This window comes from Protomyctophum parallelum (assembly GCF_964188405.1).
Source record: "Protomyctophum parallelum genome assembly, chromosome: 5".
Classification (NCBI taxonomy): domain Eukaryota; kingdom Metazoa; phylum Chordata; class Actinopteri; order Myctophiformes; family Myctophidae; genus Protomyctophum; species Protomyctophum parallelum.
This window is the reverse complement of record NC_139702.1, coordinates 43,360,642-43,388,228: the sequence shown is the minus strand read 5'-3', so window position 1 is coordinate 43,388,228 and position 27,587 is coordinate 43,360,642. Positions and strand designations below refer to the sequence as shown.

The 27,587-nt window shown below is 43.9% G+C and overlaps 1 protein-coding gene across 1 annotated transcript; it reads left to right on the top strand.

Moving 5' to 3' along the window:
* Positions 1-308: 308 nt before the first annotated feature.
* Positions 309-27,440, top strand: lonrf1 (LON peptidase N-terminal domain and ring finger 1). The gene is made up of 12 exons (XM_083766144.1): positions 309-1,254; positions 8,520-8,644; positions 10,631-10,753; positions 14,476-14,679; positions 15,555-15,777; positions 16,265-16,364; positions 16,831-16,945; positions 17,924-18,045; positions 18,626-18,784; positions 20,631-20,793; positions 22,036-22,188; positions 27,183-27,440. Exons 1-12 carry the CDS (start codon positions 477-479, stop codon positions 27,339-27,341), a joined length of 2,424 nt encoding a protein of 807 aa, XP_083622270.1. The 5' UTR covers positions 309-476; the 3' UTR covers positions 27,342-27,440.
* The last annotated feature ends 147 nt before the right edge of the window (positions 27,441-27,587 follow it).

The following is a 27,587-nucleotide window of genomic DNA, read 5'->3' as shown; positions in this document are numbered from 1 at the left end:
CATGCAAGACATGCATTACATCACACTTTTCTTCTTCTGTTTTTTTGCATTCCATCAAACTTTAGGCTACAGACTTTGTGCCTGGAACGTTAGTTACGTATCTAACCTTTCCTTGTTTTATACTGTCATGTCTCCATCCATGTGGATTGGAACTACGTCGTTTCCGTACTGTACTACTACCTACAGTAACAGTTATGAAACTTTCCACCACAAAGGTTTTGTAATCGACACGTGTTGTCCAATCAGAGCGCGGCGCCGGCTGTTCACGTGACGTGACGCCATTATTATTATTTTTTATGTAATGAAAGGATTGGAATCCTGGATGTTCTGTTGATGTTAAATAAATCCTATAGTAGTACAGTAAGACAGTTTCACTACGTACCGCTGCCTGCTGGGGGAATAAATAAGCAACATCATCTCTACACAATGTCTGCCAGTCTGGGCAGAAAGTGAAGCTCAGAGATAGTTTATCCATCATGTCTTTACAACAACAACAAAGACCCGAACCGAAGAAGAAGGACCAAGCGGATAAAATAGTTGGATTTTTTATTGATCGCGATTCAGAGATTCAGAGAGCGGCGGACCACCATAGACTCATACTCCAGAAGGCGGACGCGCTCGCCTCGGTCAACCGCCTCCGAGAAGCCGTGGACTGTTTCACCGCGGCCATGCGTTTAAAGTGCGGCAATAATTCCGTTCGCCCCGAACACCTGAGCACCTTAGTGGACTGCATTCTGCACAACTTCAAGACAAAGCATCTTCCTCCTCCTCCTCCAACTTCCATCGTCAACCGCTTATCCGTAGTCAGGTCGCGGGGGCAACAGCTCCACCAGAGTGTTCCAGACTTCCCTCTCCCCCAGAGCAACTTTCCTCCTTCTCCTCGCCACGCTCTCTCCTCCTCCTCCAGACTGGACCATGATGTTGATGATGATGATGATGATGATGATGATATGTTTGACTGTCCGAGTTGTCATCGCTTTCTGGCCCAGCCGGTGACCGTTGCGTGCGGACATTCCTACTGCAGACGGTGCTTGGAGCGGAGGATGGTGTCCAGCCGGTGCAAGGTGTGCAGCGAGGAGACGTCATCATCATCATCGTCATCATCCAGGGTCAACGTGGTCGTGTGTGGACTGCTGGAGAAATGGTTCCCCGGCGAGACGGACGCGTGCAAAGTTATCAGCGAAATAGAGGAGTTGTCTAGAAGGAAACACCTGGAAGAGGCTGTGTCGTTGGCATCCCGCATTATAGCATCTGGTAAGTAGAGTGAGTTAGAGGAGCAGTGGTTGGTTCCCAAACCTTTTTATGTCAGGGACCCCCAAATTGACACTCATTAGCCCCGCGGACCCCCCCATTTAAAAAGATATTCCAGGGACCTCCATAAGAAGAGATTTCTACGGCTCTAGCAGTGATTCTCAACCGGGCTGAGGACCTCAATTTATATTGTAAAAGCAATGTTCTTACAAATGTACACTCTCTGAGTTACAGACCCATAAGGGTCCATTTTGTTCCTAGTTATCATCTAGCTGGGGACCCCCTGGAACCCCCTCAAGGACGCCTGCCCCTGGGGGTCCCCGGACCCCACTTTGGGAACCACTGAGTTAGAGCACCATCATGGTGGTGGTGTGTGGTGTCGCTTCTCAAAACGAACAGATCTACAAAAACAACAAGCTAGATCTGTTATTTTTGTTCAGCTTTTTTTTTATGACTAGTATTCACATTCCACAGTTCTACTGCAGGCCAACATTATGTTGAGTTGTACTAGCTACTACTGTACATCTCACACTCACTAGTACAGCTCCATCTTGGTTTTCAGTCAGTCATGTAACCGCCGACGTGCGAACATATTATGAAACAGGAGCGTGACATGCGCAGTATACATGCACATTGCATAAGGCTGGTCTTGACAGGTTACATACAGGGAAAGCTTTTGTAACTTTTTATTTAATAGGGGTCAGGCCGCGGGTTTCATTATAAGTATTTTGCATTATTCTGTGCACCGTGAACTGTTGTTGTCTCCACCAGGCCGAAGGCATGGGGGGGGGGGGGGGGGGGTCAAAGTCAATTGTGTAGGAATTGTCCTGGTCTGATTACACTACACCACATGATGCATCATGCATGCAAACTGGCTTGTTTTGTAACAGCCTGGCATGCAGGCAGTGCATCAGATTAATCTTTCCAGAATAAACCAGTTATAAGGCAGAGGCAAGGAAGCAAGCAACCAGGTGCTCAGGAGACGAGCAGGTATATATAATATATGAATAAATATAGTAAAAAGGTTCTCCTGGGATCAATCGCGATAAAACATCTATAGAAAAAAGGCGGAGTTCGAGCACCCTTAAAGGAGAATTCCATACTAAATGGCTTTCTTACCTTTCTTTGTAGTTGTTACGTCCCCATCAAAGAGGTCCAGGTGTTATTTTGTGCAAAAGCTCCTTATTGGCTATTTCCCCTACCATAAGCCCTAAATTAATTGAATGGGATGTATGGGGTGTTGTGCTAATTCGCTTATTTCCATCGCTCAAAATTATATTTCTTTTGTATATATCCTCTCTTCATAATGTAAATAATAACCCAAGCGGCACACTTTACTACTTATTTAGATGGAAATAAGCAAATTAGCACAACACCCCATACATCCCATTCAATTCAATGCAATTCATTTAGGGCTTATGGTAGGGGAAATAGCAAATAAGGAGCTTTTGCACAAAATAACACCTGGACCTCTTTGATGGGGACGTAACAACTACAAAGAAAGGTAAGAAAGCCTTTTAGTATGGAATTCTCCTTTAATAGTTAAAAAGGGGGAAAACTTTATTAAACCAACATGTTTCGACCTATACTGGTCCTCATCAGGGCTGCATTCAGCCGTTGATCAAAATGCGCCAAAAAAGCATGGAATTGTAGACAAAATCTTATTCAACAACATATTCTTTAGTTTTGGGTCTGAGAGGCTAAATGTCATCAAATGGTGGTCCGGGGCTCAAATACTGAATACATGATGAGCCTTGATATAAAACGGTTGAAAACCACAGAGTTATACCATAGTTATAAGATAGTTATAAGGTTGGAAAAGCAGGTGTGACACTGACTTCTCTGTATATATTTCACTAGAGGGTAGAGGGTCTTTCTGTTTTAGATTACTTTATTTATAATGTACACAACGCATTTGAAAGTCTCATTATCTCTTCTTGTTGCACACAGTTCCCCCACACGTACTGTCGGAGAAGTAGAAATCGGTGGCCGATCATGTCATTTTCAAATGATCGCATTAGGATCGTAACATCCTTAGTATCAATATTATATTCATTATTCATATCATGATATTAGAAATTAGTTTTGGATATTGTGATATGTGACTACCGGTAAGTGTTCTTTAAAAATGTAAATCAGGAAAAATTGAGCAGATACTCAAAATCAAATGATCGGATCGGGAGCAAAAAATAAATCGAGACATCCCTACTTGTGGGCATTTAAACTTGTAGCGATGTGTGTGTGTACTCGCCCAATAATTAATTCCTAAGACTTGGTGTCAGATATTGCCCTTCTAGTTTAATATCCATTTGAGAGTTCTGGCAGAATTAGTATAATATCCCCACTTTTTACCGAGATTCACAGGGACGACATTCTCTGTCAGCGACGAGGCCAGACCTGAAATGACTCCTGGACTCCCCAGCCCGCCCTGGTCCGTCCCAGCAGCAGCGGTCTGGTGGTGGTCTCTCTGAATCGCGTTCAATTGGGAACAGTCGGATGTTTGGGAAGCACAAACTTGTGTGCCCCATACATTTGTGCTTCCCAAAGAAAGTTTTGATATGTTCAGTGTCCTGCACTCATTCCGGGCCCCTCGCCCGGAGAGAATGTCGGCCGTGTGCAGCTCGTGGAAAGGTGGAGATATTTTACCAAACGCACGTTTTCTGTCAGAACTTTCAAATGGATATTAAACTAGAGGACAATATCTGACACCACCACGTCTTAGGAATTAATTGTTGGGTGAGAACACACACATACAGTAGCTACAATGGATATCATGACCTTGACTGCAGTAATCCATACTTGTAGTGACAGAATGCTAACATGGCACGTACTGTAAGAAAGCCTTTGCAATAATATTGATTTAAGCAAATAGTCTGACAAGATTGGGAGAGTTATGCCGACAGTGACAATGTTTTATCTCTAGTGTTGCAGATAACCACAGCAACTGCAAAACAAGGGTTTTAGGTTGTTTGTATCATTCATTTGTCTTATTAAATGCATGACCTTTAGACCGTGAGCCAGGACCCCATTTTTGGGGTCATTTGTACCGAAGGGGGGATTAATTCTCATAGTGATTTTTGGGAAGGTATACACCCCTAGTGCTAGAAAAAATTTGATAGCATTGCACTGGTGGTAGCTTTCTGTGTGTTATCACTCCATTTATAATCCCATGCTAAAAGACAGTTTTCAAAATCTGAATGAAGCATTCTACTTCAAATTCATGTTTCTATCTGGTTATTGACCCCCTTTCTTTAAAAAATGGTGAGGATATAGCCCATACTATATATTTTACAAAAAAGTTGTTAAAAATAGCATCTTCAGCAATAATGTCTATGACAGGCAGTGACAGACTAGTGATAGAACTAGGCTATAGTGTAAGTAATGCATCTGCAGTATTTTTACCGTACTAAATGTCACTGTGACTTCTGCGTGCATCACGTGAAGGAGACTGGGAGTTGCACCTCCATGCTATAAGGAACATGATCCCATGGTGCTTTGCCTATGATAGGCTGAATTATGCCAGGTACCTGTCCCCCTACTTTGCTCAGATGACAAACCTCCCCGAGAAGAATCCTTCCGTGTATGAGGCCTTCAAGACAGGGCAGTTCTCAGTGCAGCTGTCTAGCAACAACCCCTTTGGGCGGATTCCTGTGGACCAGGCTACTGAAGTCACAATTAACAAAGACACACAGACTCCAGGAGGCACTTCACGGTTCAGCCTGAATGCTGGAGCTGTCCAGCGTTACTACATAACAGCTGAGCACCGCAGTTCATTCCTGGGACAGTTAAGGGAAATGGTGCAAGGCAACAAATCTCAGCTTTGTCACACAGACTTACAGCGCTCATGAATCCAGAAAGACGAGGAAGCAGTTTCAGCATGGTTAGCCTCATACATGGATGGGTCAACCCATTTGCAGAGAAGCGGGACCTCATTAATATATCTACGGCAAAGGCAGCACCAAGGGAAATAGCATCTGATCTGATGAAGGCATGTGAGATCGGTGAAAAATGCTATGCAACTTTTAAGAAAGAGAGAGACTAGAGGAAGACCCACCAGAAAAGAAATTCCATGACCCACTGAAAACCAACAAGCTGAAAACATTCAGTGACATGTGTAAGAAGAGAGAAGTGAAATCAAGTGGGAGGGCGATCATACTGAAAGCAGACAGATCTTTGTTTGGACGCATCATAGTGATGGCACAAGGGCGCAGTCTACACATGGAGCATATTCTTTCTCATCCCCTTGGACCATTGCCTTGGGCCCTGTCCACACCAGATGGATTACTGAGAAAGACAAATAAAGCTACTTTGGCCACCACCTTGCAGAAAAATGTAGCCGTGGCCGAGCAACTCCCAGCAAACTCTGCTACAGTGGTTGATGGTATGAACTTGGTCCAAAGAGTGAAAGGTGATCAAGTTACTTTCAAAGATGTCGCCACAACAATACTGAGCATGGCCCTCAGGGAAGGCAGTCAGAGTAACAGAATTGATTTGGGGTTCGACACATACAAGGATAATTCCATCAAAAACAGTGAGAGATCTCAACGGGGTGAACAGACAGGCCATGAGTTGCAAAGTATCACCAGCACACAGATGGTGAGGCAGTGGAGGAGCTTCTTGACCAAAGTCAGCAACAAAACCAGTCTCATTAAATTCATTGTGCATGGAGGAATGCAGAATATAGATCAAAGCTACAGGGAAAGATTCTTTATGCAACTGTGAATGACACTTATTTACGTCCCAAGACAGTGAGGAGGTGTCTGCTCTTCAATGTCAACAAGAAGAAGCAGATGGTCGCCTACTTCTCCATGCTGCCCATGCCACAAGAGAGGGATACCAGTCTGTAGTCATCTGCTCAGAAGACACTGATGTTTTCATTATGTCTTTAGCATTCTGTGACAGGATTACGGCCCCACTGTTCCAGAAATGTGGCACAAGAACCCGTACAAGGCTTGTAGACATCAGGAAAGTTGCTGCCTCTGTTGGCTTGGAGGTTTGTAGGGCTCTCATTGGGTTGCATGCATATACTGGATGTGACACTGTAAGTGCCTTTGCAGGCAAAGGGAAAACAAGTGCCCTAAAACTTCTCACCAGCAACAGGGAAATACAGGACACATTCTTTGAGTTGGGTACGGAATGGGACCTTTCCCCAGAACTGATGGACAAACTAGAGGTATTTACATGTCTCATGTATGTCCCAAAAGCCTCAACCACCAAGATCAATGAGCTCAGGTATCATCTTTTCTGTGCCAAAAAAGGTGAAATTGAAAGTCATCAACACCCACCATGTAAGGACTGTTTGACAAAACATGCACAGCGAGCTAACTACCAGGCTGGTATATGGAGAAGATGCTTGGAGCAGGACCCACAAGTTCCCAGCCCTGTTGGCAGAGGATGGAAGATGGAGAGAGAAGGGGAATCTGAACAGTTGGTGGTGCACTGGATGGAAGGCCAGCCTGCACCTGATGCTGTCCTGGATCTACTGGCCTGTAACTGTACAAAGAAATGTTCACTCCCAAAATGTGTGTGTGTTGCAAATGGCCTCAAGTGTACTGACATGTGTAGACTGGCAGACTGTGAGAACCAGGCATCCACCTCAGAGAGTGTGGAAAGTTCAGATGAAGACGTTGAAGACTTGGACAATGATTTTGATTATTAGGCTGTGAAGGTATGGACAGCAAAGTAAACTGCAGTTGTCACTGTAGAAATTTCAAACAAAACTTGATGAAAAAAAGCTAAAAAAAAAGAAAAGAAAAAAAAAGTATAAAACAACAAAGACAAAAATTATTTATATAAAAAGAAAAAGAAAAAGAAACATATATATAAATATATATAGGGGGCTAGTGGTGCTGAGCCTTCTCGTGGCGGCCCTGTTTTCACAAATTTTACAGTACCACACACTCAATAATTGCTAATTTATGCTAATTGTTGTTATTGCAATTTATAAAATTGTGTTCGCTTCTCGTGTTTGCGCGTCTTACTTGTCTTTACTTTAGACATGTATACCATCACAAAAATCACTTTGAGCATTAGTCCCCTAGGTGGTACAGACCAACCCCCCTTGCTCATATGGCCATTTTAAGCCCCTCAGCCATATTAGATATTGAAAATGACGCCTTTCTGGGAAATATATTTTACTAGATTTTCACTATGTTCTCAAGCATACCTAAAGGTACCAGAATCAATTGGAAAAACATTTTGTATATTTTATTTTAGGGGGTTAAGTTGTATGTTTTCATATATTGACCCATGTAATTTTCGCCTATTGTTGTATAATAAAATGCATGATAACACCAATAAAGCTACCTCTGGTGCAATGCTATCACATATTTTCTGACTCTAGACATGTATACCTTCACAAAAATCACTATGAGCATTAATCCCCCAAATGGTACAAACAAACCCCCCTGGCTCACGGTCTACTTGGGAAAACACATATATATCTAAATCGGTCAAGATTGCATCAAAAGGGCCCAGGCCGTAGCGTAACGGTCTGGGCACCGGACTGGTAATCCAGTCGCAGTGTGCCGCGGGTTCGACTCCCGGACCCGACACGGCCTTTACTGCATGTCATCCCCCCATCTCTCTCCCGTTTCCTGTCAGCCTACTGTCTGTCCCTTCAAAAATCAATAAAAGGCGTAAGCCGCAAAAAAAATATCTTAAAAAAAAAAAAGATTGCATCAAAAGGTTAAATCATGGCCCAGGCCGTAGCGTAACGGTCTGGGCACCGGACTGGTAATCCAGTCGCAGTGTGCCGCGGGTTCGACTCCCGGACCCGACACGGCCTTTACTGCATGTCATCCCCCCATCTCTCTCCCGTTTCCTGTCAGCCTACTGTCTGTCCCTTCAAAAATCAATAAAAGGCGTAAGCCGCAAAAAAATATCTTAAAAAAAAAAAAAAAAGGTTAAATCATGGGTGTGGATTTCACCCTCATTAATAATTGCAAGCACAAAGATACTTGATTTTCTCTGGCAACTGATATATTATCTGAAAGTAACAAAGCACAATATTCTAAATGTTTACTTTTTATATTATCCCAAAAGCATTTAATTAAAATAACACCCATTCATAATAATGCTGTGCTGCGAGTTTGTACATCTGCTATGTGAATGTGTTTTTATTGTTTCTGTCTTTTCTTGAGAGAATTACGAATTTAACACAAATCAATTTGGGAGATCTTGACATGAAAAATGTTTGAGAACCACTGTAATAAAACTCTCTTGAATAAAAAGTCTAACTGTTTGCATCTCTTCCTCTGACCTCCCAGCAGGGCCAGGGCCTGCGGCGGTGGTGGCACGGTTATCTCGGGCAGAAGCGTACGCGGCTCTGAAACAGTACCGTCTGGCTCTGGAGGACACCGATGTTTATCTGTCGTCTAGACAGTCTGCAGAGGTAGGTCACTGGAGCAAACACATGCACTGTGGTGGCATGGCATCGATGCCCCGAAGCAGAAACAGAGCTTAAATGTCACAGACATTAGAATTTGAATTGGTCAAATGTGAGTAGGGCAACCGAATCGTCAGCGACGTCCCTGAGAATAGAGAGTATAGTCAGGAACAGAGCCATTCCATCTCATTGCCTCTCATGGTTTTATGTGCAAGGATTTGATCATACGATTGCACTTGTGAGAATTTGCATGTTGCATAACAAGGTTGTAAGGAAATTCTGCCGTGATTCTTTGGTGGTCCAATTGTTGACGTGAGCGAACATAACAATGAGCATTTTTTTATTCCTCTACCTTTTTAGCAGGAGAACGGTACAACTTAGAACAGTCTGGATCAGGCCTACATACTGTATGCTGTCAGTGTAAAGATTAACATTATCGCCGCTAGTTTCAGGAAATGGAAACACAGGCCTAAATGTAGCATCCAACTGTAGTGTGTAGGCTAGCCTAGATGTGATGACTTCGTAGTGGTGGAGTTGAGATTTGTCATGGGTATATATACTTTGAATAATCTCCATATTGTATGTTTTCAAGTTTCAGCAATGTTTGACACGGTAACAACCCCCATTTAATATTAGTAACAAACAATTGCACAAGCCAGTTGTAGAGAAGGTTTCATACTGGCATTCCGAAAGGCCGCTATTCAGACGCACCGCAATTCCGACTCGCCCGCAATACTAACCCTAACCGCACGCGGAAGCTACGTAATCGGGAGTGGCAGTGCGTCGGCATCAGTAGCCAGTAGGCTACAACCAGTAGGCTACAAAGGCTGAAAGGCATGCATTTGTTGTTTGTCCTCTCTTTTTTTCTCAGTTGTGTTTTCTGGACTATTGTAGATACGCCACTGGTCGCCATGCCACTCTGTTTGTCCCCTGTAGGGAGAAGTGTTTCAGATCAGCCATGGCTTTCTGTCTGATCCTCTCCAAGGGATTCAGCTTGACTCTAAATGCAGGTGTTGGCTTAACAGCCTGGGGCAGATGAACCGTACCTGACCTGTTCATTGAGCTATTCTGAGGAAGGAAGGAAGTCGGGAACAGCCAAGCCCATGCCAACATATGTTTTATTTAAATATATTGAGTTGAGTTGAAAATATGCTTGAAAGCAATCAAAATATGCACTATATCATATGATGTAGAACTGTTTTAAATGCACAATGACCAAAATAAAAACATAATAGACACTGCCTATTTGCTCAGACACTAGGACGAAATATTCTCCATTTATTGTCAATGGGAATTTAATGTTTGTTTAAGACTAGCGCCCCTCCCAGTTTATCCCATTCAGGGCGGGAACCCCCTTTGGTGTTTTAAGCATTATGTTATACTTTAGCTATTGAAAAAGAGCAGATCTGCTATATTTGAAAAGTCGTGAAAATGTCGCCCACATCTTTGAATATATATTCTTTCAGAGCGAACGTTTTTAACTCAAATCTTTGCTTCTGGAGGCTCCCTGGAACAACATAATTTTCAGTCGGCGGCCAATTAGATATAAGTTTTTGGGGGTCCTTGACATGAAAAAGGTTGAGAACCACTGACATGGAAACATAGGTTTTTCAGAAAAGTGTCATGATTTAGAAGACATTTTGTAGAATCTGGTGTCAGGTCAAAAAAAGTCTTTCTGTATGTATTGTCTGTCAGGGTTTCTATCAGAATAAAGCTATCATTATTTCTGTATGTATTGTCTGTCAGGGTTTCTATCAGAAAGCTATCATTATTTCTGTATGTATTGTCTGTCAGGGTTTCTATCAGAATAAAGCTATCATTATTTCTGTATGCATTGTCTGTCAGGGTTTCTATCAGAAAGCTATCATTATTTCTGTATGTATTGTCTGTCAGGGTTTCTATCAGAATAAAGCTATCATTATTTCTGTATGTATTGTCTGTCAGGGTTCCTATCAGAAAGCTATCATTATTTCTGTATGCATTGTCTGTCAGGGTTTCTATCAGAAGGCCATCATTCTCCAGACGATGGGCCAGGTGGATGAGTCTCTGCAGGTCTTCCTTCACTGTCTGGCTGTAGACGAGGACTTCCCTCACGCTAGACGACACGTTGAAACGGTGAGGAAATGGACTGGAACTACGTCAGTGGTTCTCAACCAGTGGTCCTTGGGGGGGTTCCAGGTGGTCCCCAGCTAAATGATGGAGAGTTTGTAACCAAATGGACCCTTATATATCTTTAACTCTTGAGAGCGTAAAATGAAACCAAATGGACCCTTACGGGTCGTTGAAAATAGCAGATACCACATTGTTAGCTTGTAGATAGGCTATTTTCAGCAAAAGTTTGAGGGAGGGGGGGGGGGAGACCTTACCAAGTACAGAGCCAACCCCAGTCAACTAAGCATAGAGGGTTAAAGTAGGCTTACCATACGTCCTCTTTTGCCCGGACAAGTCCTCTTTTGGGGGGCTGTCCGGGCAGTCCGGGGGGGGTTTATAAATTCCTTCAAATGTCCGGGGTTTTACACGTATCGCCTGTATATGGGCACGTTCGGAAATACCGCACCGGAGCGCACTCGCCCATTAGTTTGCATAATTGCATTGCACAGTGCGCTCAGTGCGTTATTTCCGAACGAGCCCTGTGTATCGCTACGCTCACAGACCATTCAGACCAATGTGTATTAGAATGCACGTTCAATGGTTCGTAGTGGAAAAACACTGTGAGAGGTGGACTTCCAGCCCGAACCCCGGAATGTGTATTATTCATAACTCTAGTCTGCATGTGCTGCGCGCTGACAGCACTTGTCCCGACCGCAGGCTGCAGATAGACTGTTGTGCTCTCGTGAGGAAAGCTTGAAATGCCAAAGAACTATCTCATCATCATTGACATGCAGAAAAGGTATAGGCTACTGTTTTCTTAGCTTTGTGACTGACCAATGAGAAGCAGATTGTATTGTCTGCAAAGGAACTATGTGTCTGTCACAAATAAAAGTTATGTCCTGCAAGCCCATGTCATGTCAACAACACAGACAAGGCAGCTGTGCGCGAGGTGAGTCCTGCAAATTAAATTGACCCAATATTATTTTGTACAACCTACTAGCAAAGCATAAGATAATGGTTTGGAGAATAGGCTGGTCTCTCTTTTTACAAGAGATAAGCCATTGCATACAGGTTCTTAAACTTTTTAATTTCAAGGACCCCCATAACTCTGAGAGTAAAACCAAATGGACCCATAAGAGTCCCATTTTATTCCATTTGTAGGCCTACAGTATCAGAGTTAAAAGTTATAAAAGGGTCCATTTGGTTCCATTTGTACTAGTACACTCTCAGAGTTACAGACCTGTAAGGGTCCATGATTTGGTTCCATTTGTACACTCTCAGAGTTACAGACCTGTAAGGGTCAATTTGGGTCCATGTGTTACACTCTCAGAGTTACAGACCTATAATGGGTCCATTTGGAACCCCCTCAAGGAACCATGAGGGTCCCTGGATCACACCTTTGAGAGCCACTGCTTTAAATACATGACTAATATAGAGCATATTTGATCAAATTTAGGAGCCAAACTATTTTGACAAATGAATTTAATTCAAACAGAACCGCGCACGCACGACACATGCACGACATGCATGTGCACGTGCACGCGCACATGCACGCGCGCATGTGTCCTCTTTTTGGTTATTCAGAATATGGTATGCCTAGTTAAAGGCTCATTTCAGGTGATAAGTAATAATACTAATAATAATAAACTTTATTTGTGTAGCACCTTTCATGACATGAAATGCAAAAGAAAAAGAAAAGAAAAGCAGAAAGCTGCTTCTCCGTGTTTTTTTGTTGCCTGAGCCACTGGCTCAGGAGGTAGAGCAGGTCGTCCGATGATCAGTGGGTCGGCGGCTCGAATCCCGGCTCCTCCTGTCCACATGTCGAAGTGTCCTAAGGCAATACACTGAACCCCGCATTTCCTCCAGTGGTTGCCACCATTTGGTATGTGAATGTGGGAGGTGAGGACGCTGGCGTTGACTGTTCGCCGCTTCACCTCCCAATGTAGGAATGAATGGGCCATTGTTGTAAAGCGCTTTGAGTAGTAGGCACGTAGTGCATAGAAAAGCGCTATAAAAATGCGATCAATTATGTAATATGTAGTTGATAACTTTATCGCCTAAACGGTGGGTGGTGTGTGTACACTGTCACGTCGGGTCGAACGTTGTAGGGAAGCATGGAAGGCGGCCGGCGAGCTTGGCGTTGGGCTGGCGGAGAGAGGAGGTGGAGCTCTCTGGTTGGCTGCTAAGAGGGTTGGCGGCCCAGGGACTCTCTCTGAAATCCAATACAGAGGTCTGTGCTCGCATATCCGTGGTAAATAATTATAGGCACACAGCGTGGGACGGGGCGCACGGTGGCACACGCACGTGGCTCGTCTCATTCAATCACCTCACCAGCTGTCAGCGCTGCCCCTAAGCACCCTGCACTACAATGGTTATCTATTCTAATCTATTCTAAATTTAAGAAAAGCTGTCGGCTGTCAGGAAAAAAAAAAAGTGTCTGTCAGGAGGAAAAAAAAGTGTCGCCTGTCTGATACGTCACGTGTGTATGAGGCCTAACACCTTCCTTAGCACTTTGCAGCAGAGCCACACAACGACACGGTCGCCTACCACTTCTCTCCTGCTTCTTTCTACCAGCACCACAATCTACAAAGCCATGCCACAGTTATTTGCAACATTTAAAATGCTAGAAACGTTACTCGACATAACTTTTAACCACACGCGGAATGAGCGGGTCCATTTGGTTACACTCCCAAAGTTACATTACTGCGACGGCGCAATGACCACCATCCCACGCCGTCGGTAAAATGAAATGATGAATACATACTGGTGCAATGACAGTTAATGACAGATATCTATCTATCTATCTATCTATCTATCTATCTATCTATCTATCTATCTAATCTTATATAATAACATAAATGTTGTGCCCAAGTTCAACCCAACATCCCAAAATTATCCGTTAACGATTCCCTCCCAATCAATGTGATCTATTATATGGCATTACTCACACTGAACATCATTTCCAGTTCATATACGTATTAGAACGGGTCTTTATAATTTCTAAAATGATTGAAGTATGTTATATATAATACAGTATGCAGTGCACATTTCAGGGACGTGCAGAGAGTGTTACAGACGCACGCAGCGGCTGACATTCTGTAAAAGGGCACTTTTGGACTAAAATATCAGACCTACAAGCTCTCAATTCCCATCCCATTTGTAAGGCAATTATGAACAGTGCATGTTCAAATGTTACATGAGTGAAACCCTGAAGATCTTGGACCATACTATAATGTTGTGCTTCGTTCACAACAACATAATCCTGGTCTCTATACTGACTCCCCCTGGCCAGCCGGGGCGCCTGATGGAGGGGAAAGGAACTGGTTGGAATAACGTGTTCCCCCCCCTGTCAGGTGTAAAGGAGCGACTTGGACACTCAAGCATGAAGGAAGCATGAGTTCAAGTCTGTTGCTCTCCCCAGGTTGGCGGAGGGTGTGTAGAGCCCAGGATCACATTAGATAATTGACACAGGGGTGAAAAATGGGGTACAAAATCGTGAAAAGAACCCCAACATTGCTAAATGTACTAATGGTGTATTCATTGCCTCTACTTGTGGTGTTGACATTTATACATGGATCGGAGTGCACTTTCTCGCTGTTAGAAAGGTTTGCTGAATAATCCAGGATTGACTTTCTGAATCGAATTTCTCTCTGATGACCGTGACCTGTAAATAAGACAATTTTGGGGATTTCCCCCAACGAACTGGAATAACATTGACATACATCTAACCAAAGTGGCCTTCACAGATACTGTTTGACCTGCTGTCGCCTGCGGCGGGGGAGAATGTCTTCGTTGGCCTGAGGGAAACGGCACAGAGCACCTCTCCTCGCCTGCGGACTAAAACCCCTGTGGTCGACGCCAGCCAGGCTGAGAGACAGCCTCCGCACCAGAGCTCAGTCCAAGTGCGTGCTGCTTCGGCACACCACTACCCTGAGCCTGACCACCACAAGGTACCACCACACCACTACACCACACCACACCACTACCCTGAGCCTGACCACCACAAGGTACCACCACACCACTACACCACACCACTACCCTGAGCCTGACCACCAGGGCTCCAGACTAACTTTTTTCACCACCGTCCCGGAACCGTCCCAAAATACAATTTGAACCGTCCCGAAGTAAATGTATACCGTCCCGGGAAAAAAAAGTACAAAAAAAGCACCACTCAAATTGTGAAATGAATAACTGTATTCCTATTGTAATAGAAATACAATTAAGCCAAACAAATAATGTACTGCATGTATTGAATACATACATGCAGTACATTATTTGTTTGGGGTCATGTTTCTTTTCAGTCAAAATGCTCCCAGATGAAAAATAGGGCTTGGTTAAAAATGTTAATCGAATTAATCAGAGGCTTTGTAATTAATTAATCTAAATTAATCACATTTTAATCGCATATCAATATTCGACCTGAGAACAGTGATATTTATTTTCAAATGGATTGTTATTTTGGTGTACCAGTGAATCAATGAATAGTAGCTGGACCAAACAAATAATTACAAAGAAGAAAAACAACAAAGAAAGTGTTGTAACCTGCCGTTCTTTTCTACTTTCTAATTCTTTGTTTGCCCGAAAAATTGTGTGTGTTGTCATGATTTGTCACGACAAGAGTTGGCTTCGTACGACGCTTAAAAGGTCTTTAAATAAATACGTTTTGAAATGCCTTTGGGAAAAATGCATTGGGATTCATTTCCTGGGCCACTCGCCGTTCTGAAAGGGGGCGGGTCTGCGACGCTCTATACCTTGTGCTTATTATAATGTGGTGTGAGAATCAACAATCTTTCTTTCTCCTCTGTCTCTCTTTGTTTTCCCCCAGAGATCCAGGCGGTCCGAGAGCCTGGAGCGTCCGGCGGGAGGCCGAGCTCATTCGCTACGAACCCACGGTGGCTTCAGCTGTGGGGAGGAGGGGCTAAAGAGAGTGTGCTCCGCCCCTCAGCTCGGGGATCAGGAGAAGGGGAGTCTGCTGAAGAGGAAGCTGTCGGTGTCGGACGCGGGACCCTGTGTCGTGAACAGCGGAGGCAGCAAAAAAAAGCAAGGAGGTAAGTCTTCGGCCATGACACGCTACCGGTTAGAGATGTGCCGATACTGTATCGGTAAAGTATTGGTATCGGCCCTTATTTGGTCATATCGGTATCGGCGAATATGCCTGTCTAACCACCGATCCGACACAGCTAAGGGGTTGACACTGTATGGCAGGTAAATAGATTTTTGGGGCATGTGGAGTTTGCCCAAACTGCAAGTGCACATTTGAGTGAGGAGTCTGCTATAAACACAACACGAGAGAGATATATATATACACAAATGGTGGTATCGGGATCGGATCGGGAACAAAAAAAGTGTATCGGGACATCCCTACTTCCGGTATAAGCCACCTGCTGGTTCTCAAACCTAAACAAACAAACGTAGCAAAGGATAGAGCTATCCGTAACAAAACCCTGAAAGCTTCTGCTTGCGTCTGGCTGCGATGTTAAACTTTCTGCACCTTCACCCTCTCTCACCTCCCTCCCTGTGTGACCTGTGGGGTAGCTGGTGTCTCCTGCCAACCCGCTGCAGCAGCCAGAGCTTGTCGAGCAGTTCCCCAGGACCTGTTGGATGCCAATGATTTGGAGTGCTCCCTCTGCATGAGGTACGAACGCACTCACTCACTCACTCACTCACTCACTCACTCACTCACTCACTCACGCACGCACGCACTCACTCACTCACTCACTCACTCACTCACTCACTCACTCACTCACTCACTCACTCACTCACTCACGCACTCACGCACTCACGCACTCACTCACTCACTCACTCACTCACTCACTAGTTTGGAACCAAATGGACCTTTATGAGTCTGTAAATTAACAGTGATTTGGGGTCCCAGTGATAGAAATGCCATTAAATGCGGGGTCCGAGGCCTAATGCATGTCAAACTTGGGGTCCTTGAAATTAAACGGGTTGAGAATCACTGCTAGAGCCGTAACAATCTGCCGTCCCAGGCGGCATTTCTGGTCAAAACGGAGCTTATTGCACGGAGCCTAGCGGTCACTGTAATGGCGCCGGCCTGTACCTCTCACCAGCTTACGGTAGTGACTTTCTGAACATTCCAGGCTGTTCTATGAGCCGGTGACGACGCCGTGTGGCCACACCTTCTGCAAGACCTGTCTTGAACGCTGCTTGGACCATACACTGCTATGTCCCCTCTGCAAAGACAGCCTGAAAGAGGTAAGATGGAGACCACACACTGCAATGTCCCCTCTGCAAAGACAGCCTGAAAGAGGTGAGAGACCACACACTGCTGTGTCCCCTCTGCAAAGACAGCCTGAAAGAGGTAAGATGGAGACCACACACTGCAATGTCCCCTCTGCAAAGACAGCCTGAAAGAGGTAAGATGGAGACCACACACTGCAATGTCCCCTCTGCAAAGACAGCCTGAAAGAGGTAAGATGGAGACCACACACTGCAATGTCCCCTCTGCAAAGACAGCCTGAAAGAGGTAAGATGGAGACCACACACTGCAATGTCCCCTCTGCAAAGACAGCCTGAAAGAGGTGAGATGGAGACCACACACTGCAATGTCCCCTCTGCAAAGACAGCCTGAAAGAGTTACGATAGAGACCACACACTGCAATGTCACCTCTGCAAAGACAGCCTGAAAGAGGTAAGAGACCACACACTGCAATGTCCCCTCTGCAAAGACAGCCTGAAAGAAGTGAGACACCAGAGTTTGCTAGAGTGCTCCTGCACAAAAAGGTAGCTAGCTACATTTCAGACAACTATGCAATCTCATTTTGTGAAGAATCGTGAAGAATGGTGCAGCACCATCCAATTCATTTTAGTTACTCTTATGTTTTTTTGAGAGAGAGAATTTAAGAGAGGTTTAAGTCAAGCATGCTGTCTGTTTAAAGCCACAGTAGTTATGGCTCCGGGTGCCACATTTTTTATGTTGTAATGTTCAGCAACTACAGACTAATGAACAATACATATTTTCATAGAATCGTGATCTCAATTCTTGTGGAGGAAAATCGAGATTCACATTTGAGCAAGAATCGTAGCAGCACTAGTTTGATTGTTCCTAACCCATTTTATTTAAACCTGGAACACCTATACGTTCAGCTGTCTTCTCAGAACACTGTGTGTAGTGAGTTGTGTTGGGCGTAACGTAACTGATACTGACTTCTTCTACTTTGTTGTTCTCTACAGTATCTAGCATCCAGGAAGTACACAGTGACACACATCCTGGACCAACTCATCAAGCGATATTTAAGGCAGGAGCATGACCAGAGGACTACGATTCACCACGAAGAGAACCGAGAGCTTTCAGAGTGAGTGATACCTCTCTCTCTCTCTCTCTCTCACTCTTGATTCAAATGTTTTTTTTATTTAGCTTTTTATTTACGCATTAACCCATTTAGACCTACCATCAATTCTACAAATAAATGTTTCTATGTCGGTGGAACTCAAACTATTTCATGTCAAGGACCCCTAGAATTATATGTAATTGGGCGCCGACCCCCATCTGAAAATATGTTGTTCCAGGGACCTCCCCAGAAGCAAATATTTGCATACATGTTCACGATTTAAAAAAAATAGCAGACCTACAAGCACGCCACTCGCCACTCGGTCGCCACTATTTTTCAATAGCTAAAGTATGAAGCTTGAAACACCAAAAGGGGTTCCTGCCCAGAATGGGTTAAAACCTGAGGCCGATTCTTACGAAATGCTCAAAAACAGCAGAAGTACAAGCTGTGAGCTTTTATTATCTGAGATCTTTGAATAGCCAATGCAAGAATCTTAAGATAAATGACGCAGAAGAAGCTTTCCTTTTGCTTTGGCTAAAACATTTCTGCATGAAAGGGTCAGACTCAAAACGTAACCCCTCTCTCCGCCTGTGTCTGTGTCCAGTTTGAGGAAGAGCGTGCCTATCTTCGTGTGCACCATGGCGTACCCCACCGTGCCTTGCCCCCTGCACGTCTTTGAGCCGCGCTACCGCCTGATGATCCGCCGCTGCATGGACACGGGCACGCGCACGTTTGGGATGTGCATCAGCGATCCGGAGAAAGGGTACGCTACGACGACGCCGCGCACACAGCACTTTTCTGTCCTGCAAACGATGCTCTTTTTCTTTTAGCTTTTTGACCAGGATAATTTCTTTCTTAGAAACTAACTCCTAGAAGTGATAACGTGAGAAAGAGCCTAATCATACTGAACAGGATTTCAATATGTTGGGTATTGTATTGTGGTGGGCTGCATTCATCTGTGAAAGCTTTGGACCGAGCATTTAGAAAAAGTACAATGTAATGTAATATCCTCGACAGTTTCCCAGAGTTATTTATAATTGCACTCTTGTTTGTTTATGCACCGAATAACTATAAGAAAATACTTATGACAGCACATTATTTATGTACTGTTGCGTGTGAACCTTTGTGTGGCCTTACAGCTGGCGGCGGCGACTGTAAAATTACTACTTAAACTCTGAACCATTTATTATTGTTATTATTAAAATTAACACGCACGGACACGCGTGCACACACACACACACACACACACACGCACGCTATTTATTTTGCCACAGTAATGTTGAATTATCATGCTAATGAGTCATGCACGGAAATGCTTTGGCCCCCGATACAAATTAACCGCTACAATAACCTTAATAATAGACGTGTGGAGCGTTGTCCCGGCGTTTTTAGTGAGGGTACTTCCAGTTTCCCTGCGTTGGGAACCAATTATATATACATATACTATGTATATGTATATGTAATTTGTCCGTCCCAGCCAACCCACCACTTTTTATGCGTATGCACCGTCGCAGCAAATTGTGCCTGATACGGCAGTGGTGCCAGATTACATACATGTATACACAGGAGCATTACCTTTAATCCTCCCAACACTAAAACATATCGTCATTACGTCACCATCGAAAACCAATTACACTCCTTTAATACACATATTTCTTACGTCATCATTGAGAGCTAGTTATACATATACTATATATATGTAATTTGTAAGTTGATTAGCGGTATACTGTGGTTACTTTGCGCCAAAAACCGTCCCAGCCAACCCGCCACTTTTTATGCGTATGCAAATAAAACAGCAAATTGTGCCTGATTTGCTGGGACCAGATTACATACATGTATACACAGGAGCATTACCTTTAATCATCCCAACACTAAAACATATCGTCATTACGTCACCATCGAAGACCAATTACACTCTGGCATTGGGTCCTTTAATACACATATTTCTTACGTCATCATTGAGAGCTAGTTACTTGCGCACACCATGTAATCTGGTCCCAGCAAATCAGGCACAATTTGCCGTTTTATTTTCATACGCATCAAAAGTGGCGGGTTGGCTGGCGACGGTGCATACGAGCCGGGCGAAACTATTACTTGCGCGCTCTGCTTGCGCAAGTAATAAATACTGAAACCAGAGATAATCATTAAGGAAAGGTTTATGCATGTACTATGTGTAGACTCTTAATTATTTTCCTGTCAAGTCCGTATATATACAGTATGTACCCCGCCACTATGGGGCATTATTTGCTAGGTCTGTATATATACGGACCCCAACGTTTACTCCGTGTATATAATGGTTAAGCCCCACGGCAGCTTTTAACATTGATCCGGTTGATAGCAAAGTTGTGTAGTGAGTGTGTGTATGGGGCGGGCAAACTCCTTCTCTTAAAGTGGATGCGGATGCTGGCACAGGGAACCTCATTAATGCTAACAGCTAGCTGGCAGAGAAATAATACATTTCCATTTCCCAACCATTCAGTTAAAAAAAATGTCTTTTTAATTAATGTTAATTTAGGGATCCCTCCAGAATGATTTGGCGACCCCACCCCCAGGATGAGAACCCCTGGTACTCTGACTGTAACCCTTGGCTCTCTCTCTCTCGTTTCCAGGTTCGTGGACCACGGCTGCATGCTGATCATCCGGTCGGTGCACTTCCTCCCTGACGGGCGCTCCGTCGTGGACACGGTGGGAGGGAAGAGATTCCAGGTGGTGTCCCGAGGAATGCGTGACGGCTACAGCATCGCAGACATCGCGCACCTGGAGGACACCCGGGTAAGGATGGGTACACTGTAACACTACACATCGAGCACCTGGAGGACACCCGGGTAAGGATGGGTACACTATGTCACACTCTGTCCTGAGTGAAGGTAGTGAAGGCCAAAATTGCCACTGAACCAGCTCTCAAAAATACTCCCAAAATGCTCGAAATGGCAAAATACCAAAAATAGCAAGCAGTCTTTTCTATGCAAAAACAATCCGTTTTTATATTCACCTTTTGAGTGTCCACATGAAATGGTTGTTAAAAGAAATACACAAAATAAGTATTTACATTTACTGGCCTGGTTGGATGTACAGGTCTGTTCTCCTGCCTGGGCAGTCTTACATGGACTCCTGTGCAGTGGCAGGTCCCCCTCTTATAAAGGCCAGGCCCCTCCCATGGACCAAACCAACCCAGGATCCATTCCACAATCTAACCAGTGGTCTCACAATGTCCAGAGACATCACAGTTCATTCATAATACATTTTAGAGTCACATAATACACAATATAAATTATCCCCATAATATAATTAAACATAAGTGTGTCTATATACAAAATCAAGTTGGTGTGTTTCCCACACAAACCCAGTTAGTATGCTCCCTACCCTGGAGTCAATTAGCAATCAATCATCAATGATACAATATAGTGTCAAACAAATACCACCCCAAGATAAAATAACACAGGAAACCCACAGTCAGTGGCAGGGTGAACTGCCACACACCACACAGGGACCATCAATATGGACATGGAAATGTGTCTGTGGCAAAGACTTGGGGCTCTATCTCGCACCACCCTTTACCCATTATCCCTAAACTAATTTGCCATTTTGTACTATTTTAAAACATTTTAACCCATTCTGGACGGGAACCCCTTTTGGTGTTTTAAGTATTATGTTATACTTTAGCTATTGAAAAATAGCAGATCTAGAAGCTCAGAGCTCGGTGCTGCGCGGTGGGTCTATATGGACCCACCCGACACAACTGTGGTGGTCCCCAGGTTGCTCATTAGTCAGGATGGTGGTCCCTGCATGGGTCCAAATCTGTCGAAAACCCCTGAAATGGAGCTATTCTATTCAAAATTCATTGTCAAAATCATGTCAGCATTTGAGCAAATTTGTACATTTTCATAACACTCTCAGGCCTTTGAAATTAAAAAAATGTTTAAAGTACCTCTGACCTAAAACTGTACATTCCAAGAAACCATGGATGATAATTATGTGAAATGATGTTGATTGGCGGCGGGCTGGGCCAATCAGGTGGAGGACGAGGAGGAGCTGCTGCGACTGCAGGGGCTGCATGACGCGGTGTACGAGCAGGCCCGCGTCTGGTTCCACAGCCTCAAGGTCCGCTTCCACAACCAGATCCTGCAGCACTTTGGAGCCATGCCGGAGAGGGAGGCCGACATTCAGGTACCGTAACACTGACTGGACAATTCAATTCAATTCAATTTTATTAAAGTGTCAAATCACAACAAGTTTCCTGGGGACACTTTACATATAGAGTGACAAAGCTCTGTCAGTGTTTTGCAAGCCAACAAAGATCCACCCAGGGCAAGCAATATTGCGACAACAAAAAGAACACGACTCTAGGGTGGGCAGCCATCTGCCTCGACCGTGTGGAGAGAAATAGAAAGAAGGAGAGACGGGGAGGAGATGCAGGCAATACAAGGACAAACACCGTCTATCCTTCTAGTTCCATCAGTCTTTGCTACAAGACCAAGTCGACCTGACCCTGGGGGAACACACTCGTAAACTACTGTGTAAACGGTGTAGTAATGTTATTTATTTGAACCGGTTTGTATGGAATAGGCAGGGGGGCAGTCAGACAGATATTTTGTGAAGCCTGAAACTCCTGAAAGTTCATATAATGGCCTGTTGTGGCGCTGTCACTGGACCCCAAAAGACCCATAGCCCCATAGAAGTCCATGTATTTGGGCCCAACTTCACCTAGACTGTATTACCTTAATAAACATGGTCATGAATACTTTCTGCTTCCAGTCACTAGTTTAAAGTCTCATTTCTAATGTCATAATATTCGTTTTGGAAAATTATGGTCCCATTTATAAAATAAATAACCATGAAGTCGCGTATGTTCTGAGGGGCGTGGCTACCGTTACAGTCTATGATCGGGAGTCCCCACCCACTCGAGTCAAAATAAAAACCAACGGAGAAGAAGGGGGGAAGTCCCGCCTCGTTGTCTGGGCAGCCAATGGCCAGCTGGGCCCAAACGGAGCCAGCCAATGGCCAGCTGGGCCCAAACGGATCTAGAAAGATGGCGACTTACAGTGCAGGAATAACAGGCTTCATTTTACGTCCATGTTAGACCCGGGGAACGCTTTGTCCATATTTTTTACAGTCTATGGGAATAGGCTGTAGACCAGGGGTGCCCAAAAGGTAGATCGTAATCTACCAGTAGATCACAAAGGCTGTGCAGTTGAACATGCCTCTACAAAAATAAAAAATAAGAACTCTTTTTGGCATCTGCCACTTGAATTAAGGATACTTGACTGACTGACACCAGGAAGGTCCTGTCAGCTCACTCCACGGCTACTATAGTAGGCAAAACCCACAATGATTACGTCAAGAGTGTTAGGCGCAAACATCAGTAACATAAACAATTTGGAATAATAATAATAGTGTTTTGGGTTTGGGTTGGTAGATCTTGTTGCGCTGGTCAAAATAGTGTGGGCACCCTTGCTGTAGACCCTGGGTATATTCAACTGCCGAATAACTAAAGAACGGAACAATCGCGGTGAAAGTAGAGACTGTCTTCTTTCTATCATAGAGAACAAAATATTCTGTGGGTCTTGAAAGATTAGTTAAAAACTCACTCTCAGTGGCTGCAAGACTGTTCCAGAGAAACGCTGGCGGTTCGTGAGTTAGTAAGAACTAAGAAGCATTACACGAAAGATCAAAGCTTAATATCTCTACCGCTGTCCAGGCGGCCTTAACATCTTAGTTGACCAGTAGAAATACTGATACAGTGGCGTGCACAGACTAAAAAAGGGCACATTTGTCCAGAGGGGTGCTCTAGCACCCCCTAGTGTCTATCTGTGCACGCCACTGTACTGATACGTAAAACCTTACGGAGAGCGGCTTTTTCCGGCCACTGTTTTGTGATGACATCCCTCAGTTTGTTTTGTCGTGCGCCCGGCAGGCTTCCCCCACGCGGGTCGCAGCAGTGCTAATCCAGTTGTCTAAAGGGATTACAGCTTCCCTTCCACCAGCACGCTGGAACAGAGAGGGCCAGTCAGTGGGTGGCGTCTATTGGCAGCAATGTAGGCTAAAGACCATTATGTGTGCTAATCTCCCTGACCATGTTGCGTCACAACAGTGGCATAAGAACAGTCCCAAACCCCCCATGCAAGCATGCGTACACCAGTGGTGGAAAAGGTACTCAAATGTGTAACACATAAGTAAAAGTATCAAATACTGCAATATAGAAATACACAGTCTGTTAGTAAAAGTAAAATGTACAAAAGTATTGGTGGTTAAAAGTACTCATTGTGCAGAATGTCTCATCTCAAAGTTTTCAAATGTATGAAAATCGCTGAAGCGGTTAGGTTACTGTATGTTTTGTAATAATAGTCAAAATCTACAAAGTAATTAATAATAACTAATGCTGTCAAATAAATGTAGAGTGTGGAGTAAAAGTACAATATTTGGAACTAAGATGTAGTGGAGTAGAAGTAAAAGTATTGGATATTGCAAATACTCAAGTAAAGTACAAATACCTCAAACTGTACTTAAGTACAGTATTTAACACAATCCTGCCAAAAAACGTAACCTACGTTCATCATTAGTCTCGGCAAGCGGCAATAAACGTAAGTTACGTTTATCCAGTTTAAATTTGTATAAATGTTTTGATCCGATCTAGTCAAAAGACTACTCACATTAGCTTCGGATGGCTATCTGTTGTTAGCCATAACACTGGACTGCGCCGTCTTGATTTGCTCGTGCACCCGCACGTGCGCACGCATGCTTTCAGTAGCTTTTAATCTCCAATTCCCCGTCCCAGGTGGCATTTCTGGTCAAAACACTGCTTATTGCACGGAGCCTAACGGTCGCTGTAATGGCGCCGGCCTGTACTTCTCATCGGCTAGCGAGAGACCTAATCCGACAACACACACAATTATGTCAACATCCGGTTCCATTCGTGGTGTTTAAATAAGGGTCGAACGGGGGGGATATTTTGGCATATAGTAATCATTCTTTAATTAATCCTGGCGGGCCAAACTGTTAAGTAAATGTTCTTAGTTACTTTCCACCACTGCTGTTACACACAATGCAATGCATGAATGTACACGCACGGACATACACAAGAGGCAAGCCACTGGCCATTGTGAATGTTAAACGCCATGCCACACCGAAAGAGTCACTGACAAGCCTTTATTATGCACCGCTCCAATTAATGTTCATTTTAGGTGGCCTATCTGTTCTTTGCCACATGTTGACACTTGCGTTGACATAGTGACTCGCTATATAGAACCGGGCCTTTGACAGATGCAACGAGTCAACCTTATCTTCACATAATTGGTCTTCACTGATGCTCATTATTATAAGATGGCATTGATGGACTATGAACAGTTAAGATACCTCAGTGCCTACTAATTAATGGGGATTCTAAGCCACTAGAAACGACAGACTTTCTCTTCCTGGAAATAGTTGAAATAGAAGCCATTTTTCTTGCATTTGTAAAAAATGTGTGACAATTAACAATGAAGTCACTGGTTGGCAGGTTTCTGAACGGTCCACAGCCCTCCTCTGAAACACACACTGAATGGACAGAAATGGTGCCATCTTATATGAGGCATTAATGAGGACCAATTAATATGACAATAAAGGTCCTTTAAATTTGGTAGTTTTGATACTTTAAACAGTGGTTTTCAACCAGTGGTCCGGGGACCACCAGTGGTCCTTGAGGCGGTTCCAGGTGGTCCCCCAGCTAAATCATGGAGAGTTGGTAACAAAATGGACCCTTATAGATATTTAACTCTTGAGAACGTAAAATTAAACTTGGTTTCATTTTACGCTCTCAAGATACTCATTATGTCCAGAGGCATTTTCACTTTCATTTGCATTTCTCATTTTTTATAGTGGATGCATGTTTTCAGGCAAAGCCATGCAGATTAGTACAATTTAGGCATTTAGCAGACGCTCTTAATCCAGAGCGACTTACATTAAGCAAGAACAAAAAAGCATTAGTTCCACTTAAAAGTTGTAAAAGTGGTTCTCACCCTAGATAGTGTACACCAGTGGTTCCCAAACTTTTTCCTGTCAAGGACCCCAAAATGTACGATAATTAGACCCACGGACCCCCATTTGAAGAGATATGCCAGGGACCCCCATAAGAGAAGATTTTTACGGCTCTAGTTTAATTTCAAGTACCCCCAGTTTGACATGCATTAGGCTACGGACCCCCATTTGATAGCATTTCTATCTCTGGGACCGCCAATTTATATTGTAAAATCAATGATAATTTAACTCTGAGAGTGTACAAATGGAACCAAATGCACCCTAACAGGTCCATTTGGTTCTACAAGCTCGTAGCGTGATCTACAAGCGCCATCTACAAGCTTGTAGATCTGCTATTTTTGGAAAAATCGTGAAAATGTGGCGCAAATCTTTGAATATATATTCTTTCAGAGCGAACGTTTTTAACTCAAATCTTTGCTTCTTGGCCCCTGGAACAACATATTTTCAGATGGGGGGGTCGGCGGCCAATTATATATTTTTTGGGGGGTCCTTGACATGAACATGTTTGAGAACGACTGACATACATAGAAACATAGATTTCTTTCAGAAAACTGTCAGGATTTAGAAGACATTTGTAGAATCGACCTCAGGTCTAAATGAGTTAATGGGTTATAGACCTGAGCCGTGGAAGCATCCCATCCATCCATCCATCCATCCATCCGTGATGTAAATAGGTTTTCAATGTAATGAGTCCCGGGATGCAGTGATGGTCTTTTAGATGAGTCCCGGGATGCAGTGATGGTCTTTTAGATGAGTCCCGGGATGCAGTGATGGTCTTTTAGATGAGTCCCGGGATGCAGTGATGGTCTTTTAGATGAGTCCCGGGGACTCACTTCAACGACGTTAGGACTCGGAGTCATATTTATTTTTACAAATTGCAGCATTTAACTCCCATTTCATTTTATATGGTTATAATGTGGTTATATTCATTTAGAAAACAGAAGAAGAAATGATTATATTATAACTAAAGCTAGAAAAATAAACTAGAATATAAAACAGTACAGTAGTACAGTAGTGCATCCCGTGGATGGAGAGGTCGTTGTTTTATTGCATCCCTTAACTATACACTGCGTCTTGGGATGCAAAATGCACCCTATTTTAATCTCTGATCCATCCATCCATCTCATACTGCTCCTCTCCTCCTCCAGGCTACTCCTAACGGCCCAGCCTGCTGCTGGTGGCTGCTGGCCGTCCTGCCTATTGACCCGCGCTACCAGCTGTCTGTCCTCTCCATGACGTCACTGCGAGAGCGCCTGGTCAAGATCCAGCACATCCTCACCTACCTGCAAAGTATCCCCGACGATTAAGAGCTTCCGACCTCCCTCCCTCCTCCCTCATGGCCATTGGCCAGCCTCCCAGGGTTGAAATCCTCTACGGAATTTTTTTTGCAACGACATTGAGCCGAAAGTCTTCGCCAACTGTCTGTGTTTACTGCCGAATTCCATTATTGTGTTGCAGCTTCCGTCAGCTTTGTTGAGCTCTCACTCAGCGCGCTGAGAAAAGGTACAGATAAAACCTTTTATTTTATTTTATTTTTTATGTCGGAAATGCAA